General features: G+C 44.4%; 1 protein-coding gene across 1 annotated transcript in view; it reads right to left on the minus strand.

Annotated features, from left to right (window-relative positions):
- The window catches only part of ccser2a (coiled-coil serine-rich protein 2a), a 63,066-nt gene that overhangs the window by 4,668 nt on the left and 38,546 nt on the right, over positions 1–19,852 (minus strand). The window contains exons 4-10 of the mRNA XM_071380692.1: positions 19,405–19,522; positions 14,648–14,759; positions 14,166–14,355; positions 12,466–12,537; positions 12,292–12,384; positions 11,248–11,376; positions 4,280–4,364 (exon numbers count right to left, since the gene is read on the minus strand). Coding sequence (XP_071236793.1) covers positions 4,280–4,364; positions 11,248–11,376; positions 12,292–12,384; positions 12,466–12,537; positions 14,166–14,355; positions 14,648–14,759; positions 19,405–19,522 — 799 coding nt within the window. The remainder of the gene's footprint in view (positions 1–4,279; positions 4,365–11,247; positions 11,377–12,291; positions 12,385–12,465; positions 12,538–14,165; positions 14,356–14,647; positions 14,760–19,404; positions 19,523–19,852) is intronic.

Consider the following 19,852-nt stretch of genomic DNA (forward strand, 5'->3'; position numbering starts at 1 on the left):
AGTATCCTATTTCAATTATTGAATTGTATTGTTGGTTTACTTCCTGAATTGACTGCCTACAAACTGAATTGAGCCCAACCCTGCTCTGTGTGAATCCCTCCTAAGCCAAAGGGAACATACTTATGATGGCCCTGGTCTGGCCAAGGCAGTCCGCCTCAAACATCCAAGAGGAGACCAGGGAGGCGTCTGTTCCAGCAGTAACCTGACAGAGGCAATGGGATGATTAGGCCCACAGCTCCACCAGGTGGTCATCTCCCGTACTACACCAATCAGATATGGTAAACATCATGATTGTCTATGGTGATTATGCTTTTTATTAGATTACCATGAGTACCCACTATATGCCTCCTGCCTGCAATTCCTTTTTGATAACATTCTAGACATTGACAAGCACAACCACCAAAAAGAACGAATGTAACAAAATACATTACATCACCAAAAGTATGTGGACACCTCTCGTCGAACATCTCATTCCAAAATCTTGGGCATTAAAATATGGAGTTGGTCCCCCCTTTGCTGCTATAACAGCCTCCACTCTTCTGGGAAGGCTTTCCACTAGATGCTGGAACATTGCTGCTGGGACTTGCTTCCATTCAGCCACAAGAGAGTTAATGAGGTCGGGCACTTATGTTGGGCGATTAGGCCTGGCTCGCAGTTGGCGTTCCAATTTATCCCAAAGGTGTTCGATGGGGTTGAGGTCAGGGCTCTGTGCAGGCCAGTCAAGTTCTTCCACACCAACTGTCGACAAACCATTAATGTATGGACCTCGCTTTGTGCATGGGAGCATTGTCATGCTGAAACAAGAAAGGGCCTTCCCCAAACTGTTGCCACAAAGTTGGAAGCACAGAATCATCTAGAATGCCATTGTATGCTGTAGCATTAAGATTTCCCTTCACTGGAACTAAGGGGCCAAGCCCGAACCATGAAAAACAGCCCCGGACCATTATTCCTCCTCCACTAAACTTTACAGTTGGCACTATGCATTGGGGAATGTAGCGTTCTCCTGGCATCACCAAACCCAGATTCGTCCATCAGACTGCCAGAAGGTGAAGTGTGATTCATCACTCCAGAAAGCACGTTTCCATTGCTCCAGAGTCCAATGGCTTTACACCACTCCAGCTGACGCTTGGCATTGCGTGTAGTGATCTTAGGCTTGTGTGCGGCTGCTCGGCCATGGAAACCCATTTCATGAAGCTCCTGACGAAACAGTTCCTGTGCTGACGTTGCTTCCTGAGGCAGTTTGGAACTCGGTAGTGAGTTTTGCAACCGAGGACAGATGATTTTTTACACGCTACGCGCTTCAGAACTCGGCGGTCCCGTTCTGTGAGCTTGTGTGGCCTACCACTTCGCGGCTGATCCGTGGTTGCTCCTAGACGTTTCCAATTAACAATAACAGCACTTACAGTTGACCAGGGCAGCTCTAGCAGGGCAAAAAATTGACGAACTGACTTGTTGGAAAGGTGGCATCCTATGACGGTGCCACGTTGAAAGTCACTGAGCTCTTCAATAAGGCCATTCTACTGCCAATGTTTGTCTATGGAGATTGCATGGCTGTGTGCTCAAATTTTATACACCTGTCAGCAACGGGTGTGGCTAAAATAGCCAAATCCACTAATTTGAAGGGGTGTCCACATATTTTTGGTGATGTATGTATGAAAAAATAGCACACCATATTGAAATCTAAAGCAGAAATGTGTAAATAAATGAGAAATCGAGTGAATAGTTTTCTATCCCACAGGAGTGGCCAGTGTATAAATAAGAGGTTCTACATCTGTGATTTTGAGTGGACTGTCTATGAAGTACAATAGGACATCCCTTTATAACATAATTTACAAGTTATCTGCCCAGGCTATCAAACCAATCTCAACAACCCCATCCCACTGTGTCAATAAAACTACAGTGATTTAAGCATAATGAGTGCAGAAGGACCTAGATATTGTGGAATTGAAATATTATACTAATTTAGCTCCCTGGAAATCCCCCTATTATCACCCTCTGAATATTGCAAATGATGATCATTATCTATTTCAGCTCTAGTTTAGTGCACAATCGTATATTGGTTGCTGCGAAAATAGTGGCAATTTCAATTTTGTCTACATTACACTGCTCAGATTAGAGCCAATGATACAGGGGGAGAGAAGCCTGATTGCTTTCATTTGTCGACTGCTGGCTTAGCTAAACTGTTTGTGATTACATAGTGGGACAGCGAAAGCTGACAACAGAGATAATGGGGCTTCAAATACATGTGGCCTTGTTCAGGAGCTATATATTTTTTTGGAAAGCCAATTTAAAAATACAGTAGATGTTTATTGATGCATGCATTATAATTTAACAGAGCAATGCAGGCCCAGCAGGAAGACAAGGTAGACTCCAAACTCAACATGCATTATAATTTAACAGAGCAATGCAGGCCCAGCAGGAAGACAAGGTAGACTCCAAACTCAACATGCATTATCATTTAACAGAGCAATGCAGGCCCAGCAGGAAGACAAGGTAGACTCCAAACTCAACATGCATTATCATTTAACAGAGCAATGCAGGCCCAGCAGGAAGACAAGGTAGACTCCAAACTCAACATGCATTATCATTTAACAGAGCAATGCAGGCCCAGCAGGAAGACAAGGTAGACTCCAAACTCAACATGCATTATCATTTAACAGAGCAATGCAGGCCCAGCAGGAAGACAAGGTAGACTCCAAACTCAACATGCATTATCATTTAACAGAGCAATGCAGGCCCAGCAGGAAGACAAGGTAGACTCCAAACACAACATGCATTATAATTTAACAGAGCAATGCAGGCCCAGCAGGAAGACAAGGTAGACTCCAAACTCAACATGCATTATAATTTAACAGAGCAATGCAGGCCCAGCAGGAAGACAAGGTAGACTCCAAACTGAACCCAAGGCATGCAGATGCACATCAACACTGGCATGCTTTCATTGTGCCACGTCATGCTACGCCAGGGTGATGGTTAGACGGTTACTGTACCACGCTTTGTCAGTGATGTAATGCACAAGGTGCTCCATTCCTTGCCAAAGGCATTATGGGAGAGGCAGAGGGAGAGAAAGAACATTGACAAGGTATTCCCAGAGAGAGAGAGAGAAAGATGGGATGAGAGAGAGATCGATAGACAGATGAGAAAGACGAGCAGAAGGCAGACTGACAGAGGAGAGACACACACACAGGATTAAGATAGTAAGGTAGCTGAAAAGGAGCACTTGCATCAATGAGTGATGACATCTTCACTGGCATTCACATTTTCGTAGACAAATACCTTGACCAATGACCACTCCATCATAATGACTCAGTGTCCCATTCAGGCACAGTAAAAGACAGACATACTCACATCACACCTGAATTCAAGGGTTAAATGGTTAATTGCAAACAAGCTCAATCCAGTGCATTTGGCTACAACACATTAAAACAGCTCCCTCTTTCATCTCTCTCCCTCTCTCTCACTCTCATTCTGTGTTTACATGGTACGAGGTAGACGGCAAACCGGATGTCGTTGTTTTCAATAAGAGCATGACGGTCAATGCCATTGAGGTTGGCGGTGAATGGCGTCAGCTGCCAAGGTAGACGGGACTTGCCGTCAGAGTTCAAATATGAAAACTTTTGCCGTAGCGTTGTTTTTTCTATCGGATGTTGATTTGCACTGTTTGTTTACTGAAATCACCATAGCAACGCATTCCATCGTGCTCGTTTGCTTTTGCCGTCACAGTCTTTCTTGCTTTCTTGTCCCGCTTGGCCGACTGGTATAACGGTTTTTGCGTCCCTCATCTAAACGCAGGATAATATCATGTGTGGACTCATAACTCTGTCAATACACCCCTTTGATTGACAGCGGGATTGCCACATTATGTTTGTCAATCCTAATACAAGAGCAGCCAATAGACTGCCCCGGGTTGTGGAAACGCACCCTCCTTCGGAGTCTTGACTCCCTGTCACTGAACTCATCCAAGCATTAGCTAGTCTTGTTCCTTTACACTAGGGTGTCTGATAACGATCCAAGTCAATTTACTAAAACTACCCGCTGCATTTGCTCACTCAACCTTGCTACCAACTGATTTCCCCAAACACACAGGTGACTGAACTGAACACCACTCACCCACCTAACTGAATTCAAGTGTTAATGGGTAGATCATATTAAAAGGAAGAAAGTAATGACAGAGAGAAACATGTCAAGGGGGGCAGAGACACGGGATAATTGAGGGGAGCAGAGAAGGAGACAGAAGGGTAAGTGAGAGGGTCAGAGGGGGGTTGGGTTAGTGACTCACTCTGTCTGCGCTGGGGCATGCTGGTGCGGGGCGGCCCATGGTACTGGCTCTGCCAGGGGGAGAAGAAGGGGGCGGGCGGCACACCCTGCACAGAGAAAAGACAAAGGAGGCGTGACATACACTGACACACACACACACACACTGACTGACACACACACAGACACTGACTGACACACACACACACACACACACACACACACTGACAGACACTGACTGACAGACACACACTGACTGACACCGACTCACACACACACTGAAAGACACCGACTGACACCGACTGACACCGACTGAAACTGACACATACACACAGACACTGACTGACACACACACACACAGACATACTGACATACATACTGACACTGACAGACAGACTGACTGACATATTGACAGACATACAGACTGACACTGACAGACATACTGACACTGACAGACAGACTGACAGACAGACTGACAGACAGACTGACACTGACAGACTGACACTGACAGACAGACTGACAGACATACTGACACTGACAGACATACTGACACTGACAGACAGACTGACACTGACAGACATACTGACACTGACAGACATACTGACACTGACAGACATACTGACAGACAGACTGACATACTGACACTGACAGACTGACAGACATACTGACACTGACAGACATACAGACAGACTGACATACTGACACTGACAGACAGACATACATACTGACACTGACAGACAGACTGACACTGACAGACATACTGACACTGACAGACATACTGACACTGACAGACATACTGACACTGACTGACATACTGACAGACAGACAGACATACTGACACTGACAGACATACTGACATACTGACACTGACAGACATACTGACACTGACAGACATACTGACACTGACAGACATACTGACACTGACAGGCAGACTGACATACTGACACTGACAGACATACTGACAGACAGACTGACATACTGACACTGACAGACAGACTGACACTGACAGACAGACTGACACTGACAGACAGACTGACATACTGACACTGACAGACATACTGACAGACAGACTGACACTGACAGACAGACTGACATACATACTGACACTGACAGACAGACTGACACTGACAGACAGACTGACACTGACAGACATACTGACACTGACAGACATACTGACAGACAGACTGACATACTGACAGACAGACTGACAGACAGACTGACAGACAGACTGACATACTGACAGACATACTGACACTGACAGACTGACATACTGACACTGACACTGACAGACATACTGACACTGACAGACAGACTGACACTGACAGACACTGACATACTGACACTGACAGACTGACACTGACTGACACACAGAGACACTGACAGACACACACTGACAGAGACACTGACAGACACACACTGACAGAGACACTGACAGAAACACTGACACTGACAGACTGACACACACACTGACAATGACTGACACACACACAAACTGACAAACACACAAACTGACAAACACACAAACTGACAAACACACACACACACACACACACACACACACACACACACACACACACACACACACACACACACACACACACACACACACACACACACACACTGACTGACACACACACACTAACACAAACTGACTGAAACTGACACACAAACTGACTGAAACTGACACACACACTGACTGAAACTGACACACACACACCGACTGAAACTGACACACACACACACACACTGACTGAAACTGACACACACACACGCTGACTGAAACTGACACACACACGCTGACTGAAACTGACACACACACGCTGACTGAAACTGACACACACACACACACACACACACACACACACACACACTGACTGACACACACACACTAACACAAACTGACTGAAACTGACACACAAACTGACTGAAACTGACACACACACTGACTGAAACTGACACACACACACTGACTGAAACTGACACACACACACACTGACTGAAACTGACACACACACACACTGACTGAAACTGACACACACACGCTGACTGAAACTGACACACACACACGCACCGACTGAAACTGACACACACACACGCACCGACTAAAACACACACACGCACCGACTGAAACTGACACACACACACTGACTGAAACTGACACACAAACTGACTGAAACTGACACACAAACTGACTGAAACTGACACACAAACTGACTGAAACTGACACACAAACTGACTGAAACTGACACACACACTGACTGACACACACACTGACTGAAACTGACACACACACTGACTGAAACTGACACACACACACTGACTGAAACTGACACACACTGACTGACACACACACTGACAGACACTGTTTTCTCCACAAGACATCCAGCCATGTTATGAGCGATTGTGTGAGTAGGAAGCATGACGTCGACGAGCATGAAAAAACACACACCCTGTTAACATGCTAACGTTAGTGGGATGACGTTTCGACTTTGTAAAGACCATTTACAAAAGTAAGAAAGGTAGAGTCACATATTGTAAAGCCAGCCAGCCTGTCGCAGAACTAGTGCTTAATTTGACTTCTCATTTCCAGGTGAAGGAATGCAGGGAGGAAGAAGGAAGGGTTATCAACCCAATCTCTCCATTTCACTCTGCAGCCAGGGACAGACATCAATGTCAGTCAGCAGACAGCAAGTAGCCGAAATCAATTGTACCCCACTGTTCCTCCCACCCCCACCACCACCAAGACCACATCGCTCACTCTGTCTGTTATTTGTCTCCTCTTACATCCTCACTCTCTGTTTCCCTGCTCTAGGATGTCAATGCAAAAACATAACACTTTTGAAAGGCATACAAGTTAAAATGTATGTTGTACTTATGTGAACCTCTCTCCAATAGCTACTTCCTTTATTTTCAATCGCAGTCTCTCTCACTCGCTCTCTTTCCCACAGTCTATTACGTTTAGCATTGAATAATCAGACAGAATGTTTGTCTGTGTGTGAGGGCGAATGCCTGTCCTCAATAACCGCCCCAATCCCACCTGAAGAGTCCCAAACTGGGCATAAACATAAAAGCATTCTGGGTAAAAGAGGAGTGGAGGTGCGGCCGCAGGCGCTACGTTAACCAGAGATGACAGTCAACAGGTTCTCCTGACTGTTTGGGGCCGGCTCTTAAATTGCCCAAATCTCTTCAATCCGAGAGGGACATATATGCATCTAGGGTGAAAGAGATTGGACTCTCTGGGGGGCCCCGCGCTATTTCAAAGACCCCCACGGTTAGGGAAGTGGATGAGAAATGAGGTTTCTGATCAACCTCCTCCCTGTCATTCTTGTACAACACAATTACAGCAGTACCCTTCTGCATGGCCACCTGCCACGGCTTCATTTGCAGAAAGGAAAGTTTGAAATGGGAAAGAGGGCCTGGGCTAGCCTAGAGCTGACAGTGACTGGCATTTTTATTGGGCTGTCTGCAGCTCAGGGAGAGCTATCCCATCTTAATCTAACATTCTGGTGTGAAGACATAGCTACTTCCCATGTCTGACAGTTCAGGGGGAACACTTTTACTTTACTGACTTTATTGTCTCAGTGAAATGTTGTTGCAGTATCATGTACACGCTTAAAGTGGTGTTTAAATACAAATTGACAATAAAAAATTCATAACAGTTACATACAGTGTATACCGATGAAAGAAGACCAGCCTGCTGACCTTACTGGGTGGATAAGATCGGAACATTAACCAGAGCTGTTTAGAAGGTATATCACACCTGACACAAATGATTGTCTAGTTGTGTTTTTCCTATACCTACACCCAGAGGGGAGTAGTTCAAAGTCCAGGTACAGGGGGTGGCTTGGGTCTAAAAGGATTTTGTGAGCCTTGCGGAGGGCCCTGACCTTAAAGATCTCATCTAGGCCTGTCTGTTTGACTCCAAATACCTTGCTTGCTGTGGTGATAATCCTTCTCAGCATATTTTCTGTCTGACATTGCCAAACCAACAAACAATACAAAAAGTTTTAAAAAGTGAATACTTGCTGTACAAGATGTATAGGAGTGGGGACAAAACACATCCCTGTGGGGAGCCTGTCTTGGTGGTGCGTTGGTCTGATACACGGGGACCCACCTTGACCTCTGGCTCAGGAAGTCCAACAGCCACAACCCCCCACCCCCATCTAAGGAGAAGTCCCTTACGAGTGAGTCTCTGTGCCAGAATGTACGGCTGGATTGTGTTAAAGGCAGAAGAAATGTCAACTAACAGAACTCTGACATGGGATTTGGCGCCCTCTAGATATCTATAGACCATGTTGAGGAGCGTAAGAACGGCATCATCAACTCCTCTGCTGGGCTGATAGACTAAATGAAAAGGGTCGAGGATATGGCTTTTCACAATTTCTGCAAAGCATTTCATTACTAAGGATGTCAAGGCGACAGGGCAGTTGTCATTCAGCACAGAGGGATTAGATTCTTTAGGAATGTGTATAATTGTTGAGTTGTTCCACAACAATGGCAGGTGTTGCTGGATGAGGGAGGATTGGAAATGGTAAAAACACCAGATAATTGTTCAGCACAGTACTTTAACACTATTTTGTCTAGGCATGGGCTTTCGTGTGTATTACATCCCCTGAACAATTTCAAATCATCAACCTATTTAACAATAACCCTCTCACACATTTGTAATGACACTTTCATTAGTTGCACCTCGTCTGATTCAAATTGTAAGAAGAAAACATTCAGTTCATTAGCCATGTTCTTCCCCACATGTCCACTGATTTTGTCTGGGCCTCAAGCACACAAGTAGATGGACCCGTTATTAGATGGATTTGTCTTTCATCATGATGTCATTAGCATGCTAACAGTGTCTTGGCCTAACATGTCAGTGTGAAGCATTAATAAGGTGTGCATACTGCTGTTGATGTGTTCATGATGAAGCAAAGCACAAGCAGTTATACTAGTAAAGTGTTCACTTCCCCTTTCATCTTACAAACTGGTCTGAGGCCTTATTTGTGGAGCATGGTGTCATTACTCATTACAAATGATCAAGCCATTAGCAGTTCTGCTAGCAGTGTCCTGAAGTACCTTGTATCATCCACTAGATAAAAAGTATTTCGCTAGACTGAGGACAGCACCAAGAGAAGCAATACAACCCAGGTCTGTACACAAATGTTTACTTCGGTAGTTCTGGCAATTAAATTTGCACCTGTCTGATAATATGAAGTTGATTTACAAAGCAGCAGCGTTCAGGTGGTAGCTGGGGGCAGTGCGGTGAGTGTGGAATCTCTGGGGTCTCTCTCTCTCTACCTCTCTCCCTCCTGCTGACAGGATGACAAGAGCATTGTGTCTAATTACCACTTCGATAATGATAGAAAGAAAGGGAGGGGAAAAGAGAGAGGACGAAAAGAAAATAGAAAAGTTTGAGGAGGAGAGACAGGAAGACAGTAATTAGCCTTTTGTCTTGGTGTGACGAAACAAGGTTTTGCATTCTATTATTCTTCCTGCCTGTTTGATTTTCTACATTATTAATGAGGCCGTTTGGTATTCCCCTGTTGTCTAAGCCCTTTGTTCAGAGACCTCTTCTCCTGTCCTCTTTCAATCCTGAACCTCCAGGCACACATGCGCACTCTCTCGATCTCTCTCTATCGCTCTCGAATCACAGCATTGCATTAACAGTGTATCAATTAAGCCATAGGGAGTTATATCTGATAACATGAGTACCATTCATATCTTCTGTAGTTAAAGTGGACTACGTTAAATCTATCAAAGTGTGGTGTGTAGAAGACTCCCGTTCCATAAGAGGTCAGAAAGCCCTGACAACATCCTGATCATCAGACACCTCCCTCTGAGTAGTGTATTGGGTAAACCTCAAAAAGAGACTAGTAGGCAAGCACCAGGATGTCACACAACAACAGTATCGGTAGTAATTAGGATCAGAGAAGATATTCGACCTCTGATTAATTATTTAATTACTAAGATGAGGTTTAAGGGCGTTCCATAGTGACATGGTGTGAGATAAGTCATGCTTCAATAACTGTACCTGCTAGCAATATGTGTCCCACATCCGAAGATACATCCATAATCTGTAGACGGTTCTGATTGGAGAATCACCATTTGTATCGCCGAGCAGTGAACAAGAAACTATTAAACCCAGTTTTTAGATGGACACCCCTCCACAAATCAAAATCTAACATGGATGCCAATGTTTTGTTCTGGTTTTGCACGCACACATTTCCTCTACTGCGAGAATGATTAGCTAGACAAACAGGTGTGAAACACAGACCAGTGTGCACGCAAAGTGAGGATACAACATGGAATGTGATGCCAATGGTGATTCTCCAATCAGAACCGTCTACAGATTATGGATGTATCTTCGGATGTGGGACACATGTTGCTAGCAGGTACAGTTATTGAAGCATGACTTATCTCACACCATGTCACTATGGAACGCCCTTAAACCTCATCTTAGTAATTAAATAATTAATCAGAGGTCAAATATTGGGCCAATGTTCCACCTGCTCCAACAGTCCCTTTGAACTGTCTGTGGAGAGAGAGAGTGTGTGTGAGTGAGTGAGTGAGTGAGTGAGTGAGTGAGTGAGTGAGTGAGTGAGTGAGTGAGTGAGTGGGTGAGTGAGTGACAACAAGAATATTTAAATAGGGAAAAAATAAGCGAGAATGACACATACAGAGGTAGAAAGATAAAAGAGGTAGTCACTACACCTGCCTTGTGTGTAGATGGCTGAGGGCTGACGGCTGAGGGCTGAGGGCTGACGGCTTGTCTCAAACACACAGACAGTCTCACTATCCATTAAGTGGTTCCACCATTTAGGACAATGGTGATGGGGTGGGGGATCTGGAGGTGTAGTACCAGTGAGTAAGTTGAATGGGAGGATAGGGTGTGAGGAAGGGGACTATAGGTGATGGACTGACTTGATGACTGACTAGCAGTGGACAGATGAGACTGGATGTGGGTCTCCATTCTCCAGGTATATATTATACAGGTGTACTCACGGCATGGCTGTTTCCTTGTCCTCTCCAGGGGGTCTGTGTGGCCTTGTCTTGGTGCGTCTGTCTGTCCTCCTCGAGCGACGGTGGCCTCTGGTGACAGTGACAGCTCCCAGGCTGGTCAGCATGAGCAGACTGGGGCAGGAGAGAGAGTTACCACTAATGTATCAGGAAAATACAATACCAACTGATCTACTAAGGTGAATTGGTATTCAAAAACTACTAGACCCTATTAACTCTAATAATATGGAGGTCATTCCCAGTGGGTTTTCAACTTTAGACTATAGCAGTGGATCAGCTGCTAATTCACAGTTTGTCGTTAAAGAATGTATTCATTCCAGGAGCACCAAGGTCAAATGAGGGGAGGTTAATATTCCATCCAATTGATAACTTCATATTATTAATTAAGCTGAGCTACATTAAAATGCAACATACCCACGTCTGTCTCTCTGCTCACAGTTCAATAAAAACAACACCAACCACCCTTTGCTAATGAGTAAAACAGAACATCTGCATGAACTCCTGGCAGCTCAACCCACAGAGCATTCAGTATTTCTTTCTCCCTATTTGGCTAATTAGATCATTCTCTCTATTATTCTTTCTCTCATCTACTATTCAATCAGTAACTCCCTTACTATTTCTCTCCATAGTAATGATATATTATTATATCTCCCTCTCCCCCTCCCCCCCCCCCCCCCTAATTGGGAGAACTAGAGCGGTTGGAACACTGATGTTGCTGTGACATTTGCTATTACTGTACCTTACGTTGCTGTGACATTTGCTATTGCTCTACATGGGGAATTTGAATAATGTCAGTGGACGGTCTGGTTGTTTACCTAACGAGCACACTAGGCCCTGGACACTAATGAACGTCACAACACTGATGGATCCATGTGAAAGCAAACATAACTGAGGTTAGTATGTCGGTGTCTTGACTATGGAATTGGTAGAAACACAACTCCCACGTGTAATGTGTTGCATTATGATGGAGGCAAACGCACTGGCAGAGAATGACTGCCGTTGTCTCACTGACCCCTCCTGGAGACTCACCGCCTGTTGCTGTCGTGTGAGCTGTGTGATTGTCCTGTCCTTATCCCTCAGCTCCTCCCTGAGCTCCCGCACCTCCTTCATTAGCTCCTCCAACTGGAACACATACACAGTGGTTCATTCTGAAAACGGCTAACAATGCTACTTGTCTTGGTTCCTGGATGTGGCTGACTGTACCTGTATAGTTGTGCTGTTATCCTCCTCAACCTCCTCACCCTCCTTCACAACCTCTGGGCCTCCATCCACCATCTACAAACACAAAGCACACACACAACACATAGGTTTCAGTATTCTGAACGTATGGATATTGACAGTTGATTATAATGATACTACTAATTGCTACTAAGTTTGGAGCCTCTTCTGTAATGTCTTCTGTAGACAGGCCTTGCTCTAGCTAGCCTATAGCCAGCTGGGTACACTGATAAAGCCAGTTGCTTGTAGCTCAGAGAGATCAATTACGATTAAAGTAGAGCGTCATTTTACAGCTGCTGCCCACAGCACATCATCACAGCTCCAAAGAAAGATAATTAAGAAGAGAACATCTAATGGTGCCCAAGGCCAAACTACCCTGCTAAATACAGACAACAAACAGACAGACATACTTTCAGACTTTCTCAATTAGACATTTTTGTCATTTAGCAATTACATGACTATAATCAACAGCAACAGCATTACTTAGTGTAACGAACCTTGCCTAGGTAGGCCTGTTTTATGATCCCCCCTTAACAGGTTAACCCTTATTGGAGTAGTGGTTAGCAGGTCTGCCTACGTGCTGGGAGACCCGCAAGGGGCGTTACACTGTTGCCGTTTGCTACGATCTCTACATGTTTGCACAGTCAGAGGTCAAATTAACATGAATCAAACATGGGTACAAATAACGCACATTTATACACATCACTTTGGTCCCGATGAAAGATGTTCCTTTTTGGAGATAATTAACATGTTCTCCGCTCTGACAAGCAAATCAAATTACTATCACAGAGAGTGGTTGTGTGGTGCTTTGTCATGTCACAGACCCTCTTTGGGTGCAGTTGACTTGTTTTGGAGGAATGTAATGTGCTGAGGGCTGTGAGGGCAAAGCCAATATCACCCAGCCAGACACTAACATAGATAATGGGGTCCTACAGGGCCAGACAGAGACACTGTACCGTCAAAAGCTGTACACTACTGATTAACTGTCTCACACATCACATCACTGACTCTGTGTGTTTGTGTGTGTGTCTCTGTTGAATGGAATGCGTCATCTGACAGATCTATTAAGTGATTAGGAACCATAGGTAACCACAAGGGAGGAGGATTGGCTCCAGGAGTAATAACAGGTAAGAAGAGATGACTGACACACAGAATAAAACCCTGTGCCACAGCTTAACTGTTGCTCACTCTCAAGACATGGGCATGAGACATGGCATTCACAGTAAAGCCAGCAGCTATTTTCTACATCACAAAATGGATTAAACCAGTGCATCTCTGCTACACAGGCCTAAAGGGTCACTGTGACTGGCATGTGGCAGTGTAGATTTCTACTGCCTTTAAACTTCAGAAGCTTTCGGTCACCTGGATGTTTTGATGTGTGATAAACTCCTATAAAGCTACTGCTTAATAAAACATGTGCAGCCTCCGTCTGGCAAATTAAAAACTCTAACCTGACATCATAGTTATCCTAATCAAGTGACATTTTATTGGACGCTAAATCTATTTGATTCTAAAAGGAGCTGACGCCAGTGACAAGATGTGATTTCCACTTGCTTAGTCAGTAAATAGCTCAAATCAACTAAGTGATTAGATTGGAATTGTATTGAGTTCCTAAAGACTGCCTTCGAGACTTTGAGGGTGTGTGTGTGTGTGTGTGTGTGTGTGTGTGTGTGTGTGTGTGTTACCTGTAATAAACTATTGAGTTTGAGCAGCTTGTTTTTCACAGAGCTGCAGTCCTGGGCCATGTGTTTGAGTGTGAGCTCATCCAGCGCCCCCAAGTAGCCATCGTGTCTCCCTACAGGAGGAAGAGGACGGGGGCCAACCATGAACCCTCCATGACAAGTGTAACCCTCATACTGCTGGAACACTGGACCCCTGGGAGAGGATGGATAGAGAGAGAACAGAGAGAGAGAAGAGAGAAAAAGAGGAGCATGTGTTATTATTATATTATAGAAAGAGGAGAGGCAGTAAGAGAATGACCTTTGCCACATTGACTAGGCTTAAATGGGAAAATTAAGTCATTTATCAAATGCACTCTGGCTTTATCCAGAAAATATCCAATAATGGCCAATCATATTTCACACAGCAGCTTTATATTCATGAATACAGTACACCTAGTAGACTATGTTGTGTTTGGTCTTTTTGCCATTTTCATGCTGCGTCTCACCTGTTGTCATTATGGAAGTGGTCTAGTCCATTCCAGCGAGGCTGTCTCCTCCTCCAGTGACCCTTTCGTCCCCCCCTCTCTGAGCGGTCAGAATGGGCCATCTCATCAGCGTCTAGATGGATGGATGGATGGATAGATCGGTCATCCACAAGGTAGCTTAGAAGTGTGTGTGTGCGTGTGTGTGTGTGTGTAGTGGTTCTATATGTTGCATGTAAACAGCAGAGGAGGCTGGTGGGAGGCTGAAATTGAATAAATGGAATGGAGTAGGGCTGTCCACGACAAAAACAAATCTTTGTCGACCAAGAGTCGTCTGTTCTTTCGACGAATCGGTCAAAATATTTTTTTATCAAATCAACTGTATTATGCACTGAGCTTGTCTGATGCTTTAAGCAAACGGTTTGATTAAATAATTAAGACACACAAATGACTGATTTGATTGTGCCAGGCTCAGACTTGCTGCGCTGTGTTAAAAAAAGACAGTATGACTGTGTGACTAGCACCTGAATCAGTAGACTATTAAACATACACTCATACAGGTAACACAAGCAGGATCAGTCTTTTTTCTGTAGATCGGAAAGTATTCAGACCCCTTGACTTTTTCCACATTTTGTTACGTTACAGCTTTATTCTGAAACTGATTAAATTGTTTTTATAATCTGCACACAATACCCGCATAATGATAAAGCAAAAACAGTTTTTTTTTTTATAAATGTTTGCAAATGTATAACATTTTTGGAACTGAAATATCACATTTACATAAGTATTCAGACCCTTTACCCAGTACTTTATTGAAGCACTTTTGGCAGAGATTACAGCCTCAAGTCCTCCTGGGTATGATGCTGCAAGCTTGGCATACCTGTATTTGGAGAGTTTCTCCCATTCTTCTCTGAAGATCCTCTCAAGCTCTGTCAGGTTGGATGGGGAGCGTTGCTGCACAGCTATTTTCAGATCTCTCCAGAGATGTTCGATCGGGTTCAAGTCCGGGTTCTGGCTGGGCCACTAAAGGACATTCAGAGACTTGTCCCGAAGCCACTCCTGCGTTGTCTAGGCTGTGTGCTTAGGGTTGTTATCCTGTTGGAAAGTGAACCTTCGCCACAGTCTGAGCTCCTGAGCGCTCTGAAGCAGGTTTTCATCAAGAATCTCTGTACTTTGCTCTGTTCATCTTTGCCACGATCCTGACTAGTCTCCCAGTCCCTGCTGCTGAAAAACATGATGCTGGCACCACCATGCTTCACCTTATTTTTTGTATTTATTTTTTGACATATATTTTTAATTAACCTTTATTTAACTAGGCAAGTCAATTAAGAACAAATTCTTCTTTACAATGACGGCCTACACCGGCCAAACCCGGGCGACGCTGGGCCAATTGTGCGGCGCCCAATGGGTTGTGATACACCTTAGGGATGGGCCAGGTTTCCTCCAGACTTGACGCTTGGCATTCAGGCCAAAGTGTTCAATCTTGGTTTCATCTGACCAGATAATAATTTGTCTCATGGTCTGAGAGTCTTTTGGCAAACTCCAAGTGGGCTGTCATGTGCCTTTTACTGAGGAGTAGCTTCCGTCTGGCCACTCTACCATAAAGGCCTGATTAGTGGAGTGCTGCAGAGATGGTTATCTTTCTGGAAGGTTCTCCCATCATCCACAGAGGAAATCTAGAGCTCTGTCAGACTGACCATCGGATTCTTGGTCACCTTCCTGACCACGGCCCTTCTCCTCAGATTTCTCAGTTTGGCCGGGGGAGCAGCTCTTGGAAGAGTCTTGGTGGTTCCAAACATCTTACATTTAAGAATGATGGAGGCCACTGTGTTCTTGGAGACCTTCAATACTGCAGACATTTTTTGGTAACCTTCCCCAGATCTGTGCCTCGACACAATCCTGTCTCTGAGCTCTACAGACAATTCCTTCGACCTCATGGCTTGGTTTTTGCTCTGACATGGACTGTCAACTGTGGAACCTTATATAGACAGGTGTGTGTCTTTCCAAATCATGTCCAATCAATTGAATTTACCACAGATGGACTCCAATCAAGTTGTAGCAACATCTCAAGGATGATCAATGGAAACAGGATGCACCTGAGCTCAATTTTGAGTCTCATAGCAAAGGGTCTGAATACTTATGTAAATATGGTATTTCTGTTTTTTGCAAACATTTCTAAAAACCTGTCATTATGGGGTATTGTGTGTAGATTGCTGAGGATTTTTTATACATTTTAGAATAAGGCTGTAATGTAACAAAATGTGGAAAAAGTCAAGGGGTCTGAATACTTTCTGAAGGCTCTGTATGTGGATGATTTATGAAGCCAGGCACATTTAACAGTTAGGCTATTGATTATGGACCTAATTAAGTCAGGGTGTCCTCTCCTCACTTTTCCTAGACAATTAAGGCAAGGGCTGTTATCCAACGTGGGAGAAAGCACATTTGTTATAAAATAATTATATTTTTTATTTGTGTTGCATCATTGTTCTTACATAATATAACAATATACAATTTCAGTAGCACATGTCTTAGACTGATGGACTGTGGCATCCCCACGGCCTCCACAATAAACAGGTGTCTTGTACACCATGATTTTTTTTTTTTTGCTACTGCTCGACTAAAGAAATCTCGGTCGACCAACAGCCTATCGACCAAACAATCGACCAGTCGACTAAGTGGGGTCAGCCCTAGAATGGAGTCAAACGTGGCTTCCATTTGTTTGATGTGTTCAATACCATTCCATTCTGGTAAACAGAGTCCTGTATACACTCTGCCAAGCATACACAAACATTGCCTCATGGGACAAGATTAACTTAGTGGGACTTTTATTTGTATATATATATATATACACACACACACACACACACACACACACACACACACACACACACACACACACACACACACACACACACACACACACACACACACACACACACACACACACACACACACACACACAAATAGTGAAATAATGATACTTCAAGCAGTTTTTCATCTCATAACACATTCACTGATTTGTACTGAATAAGACATCAAACCCAAGAAGAAGGCAGTTCTAGCTTCAAGCTAAGACCAACAGTCAGACAGTATGACTCTCAGGGGTTAACATCAACAGAGAAAATTAACAAACTCATACACACCCACAAAACACCCACCCACAAAATACTTACATTACAGACACAGACAGACACACAATTACTCTTCCAAATAGAGCAACCAAGGAACATAAATATTTGGCAACACTCTAATCAAACAAGCCATTAATGAACTGAGACAAAATAAAAAAGACAAACTGCATAAAATTGTGTGCCAGTCTTCAAATAACTCAATCTTACGGTTGTAGCATGAGAGTTCTTCAGCTGAGGACTAGACAAATACCTTACCCAGCCTCTCTCCACATACCGTAACTGAAGACGACCCCGTCTAAATAGTTAGCCCAGTAATTCCAGAAGTGACCTGCTACATTCCAACATGCTCTGCAACATCCGTGAACTTCTTCTCAACATGTACAAAACTCAAATCCAAAGATTACAAATCCAAAGTGGTAAAACGAAGAGGGAAAAGAGTGGGCTAAAGTCCTAGTCAGCTTTTTAAAGGGCTGGAGAAACTCTTCCACCCTGCTGTCTGTTTCCGGAGAAACTCCCCAAGTGGCCAGAGAGGGAGAGGCTGGGGTGGCTGTGTCTGTGGCCAGGCAGAGAGTCACCGGCTTGGGCAGGGTGGGGAGAGACCACCAGGACCTCTCCTGTCATTGGAGCTGGAGCCTGCCTTCAGGAGAAAATAGCAGGGCCTCCTTTTCCCTTCCCCTTCCTGCTTGGCTGGCAGAGCCTGTGCCCATGGGAAGGAGGGAGGAAGGGGAGGAGAGGGAGGATGGGCCTAAGGCTATGCTACATTGAAGCTCTCTCCTTTCCTCCCCTCTCTTTAGGCCTGCCACGGAGGGCTGAGCATGGCTGGACCCTCTGTCCGCTCCCCTGTCCCTTAACTACGACCCCTCGCTATGACATAGAGCTATAAATAAATACGGTCTCTTTCCAGGATGCCGGTTGGATTCACAATCCTTCAGAGTGAACGTTCCTGTCACACACACACACACACACAAACACAACACACTCAATGTAGCGCTCTGTGAACTGAAAAACCAGTCTGTGTGTGTGTTTGTGTGTATAGAGACAGAACGAGATGCACTTTGGGTTGTCTGTGAGTTTTATGGTCATAAAGGGACCCTTGTTAGCAATCCTTTGGCAAGACTGGTCAGCAGTCTCACACTGGGCCAAGTGTTTTCAGAGCAGTGGAAAGAACTGCATTCGCCATGAATGACACTGTCAGTATGGCATTCACAATACAGTGGAGACTTCATTACCTAAGATTCATGATCAATGACCGATGATCTCTGACGTAGGGAGTTTGTGATGGCTTGTATAACGCAGACACACACATAGATGCCCACACACACCCACAGCACACCTACACACACAAATACAATCCTGCTGTCTCTGAGAATAGAGACCTATTCACCAAAACTATCTCCTTACCTAATCAGCAGTTGAAATAGGACCAGAGGAATGTGTCATGATTAGAGATTAAATTGTCATTTCCATAGGTGTGCCATGATTACATTTACAGAATGGAATCAAGAGCTACACTCAAAAGGTGAGAGTGTCTGGTCACAGTGATTAGGCTTTAATTGGAATGATTATGGCTCTACTGAACCAATCATTAGTGTTGAGCACCAAGCCTGGGGAAAGATGAAAGATGAAAGATGAAGGAAGCGATGACTGTACCTGGAGCCACTGTTGTCTGTGTTCGTAGAGATCCGTCCTCAGGGAGGTCCACGTCCAGCATGAGGTCGTCGTCCTCCAGGTCAGCTGGCTCCAGGGGGTCCAGGTTGTTCAGAATGTCCTGCATGGTGGAAGAGACAAAAGTTGGTTCAATTGATGTTATGTTATTTCGATTCAATTTATATTATGACAATACTCAAGCGAGTAAGCGAACTGTTTTGTTTTGTCAGTTCACAAGAGATCCTCAAAAAAAGATTGTACAGAATGTCGGGGTATTTCAAAAACATCTCACAACGCTCCCATCTGTAAAGATTAGTTCACTGTTTTTGTCTGCCGGTGCAAAAGTAGTGAGTACATTTTTATGCTAACAGTTCTCCCTTTGAATCAGATTCTCACGGACAAACACAGGTTGTTATTCAAAACAACAAGAAGCAGAGTCGGAGACAACAAA

This window comes from Salvelinus alpinus, chromosome 32 (genome assembly GCF_045679555.1).
Source record: "Salvelinus alpinus chromosome 32, SLU_Salpinus.1, whole genome shotgun sequence".
In the NCBI taxonomy this organism is placed as follows: Eukaryota; Metazoa; Chordata; class Actinopteri; order Salmoniformes; family Salmonidae; genus Salvelinus; species Salvelinus alpinus.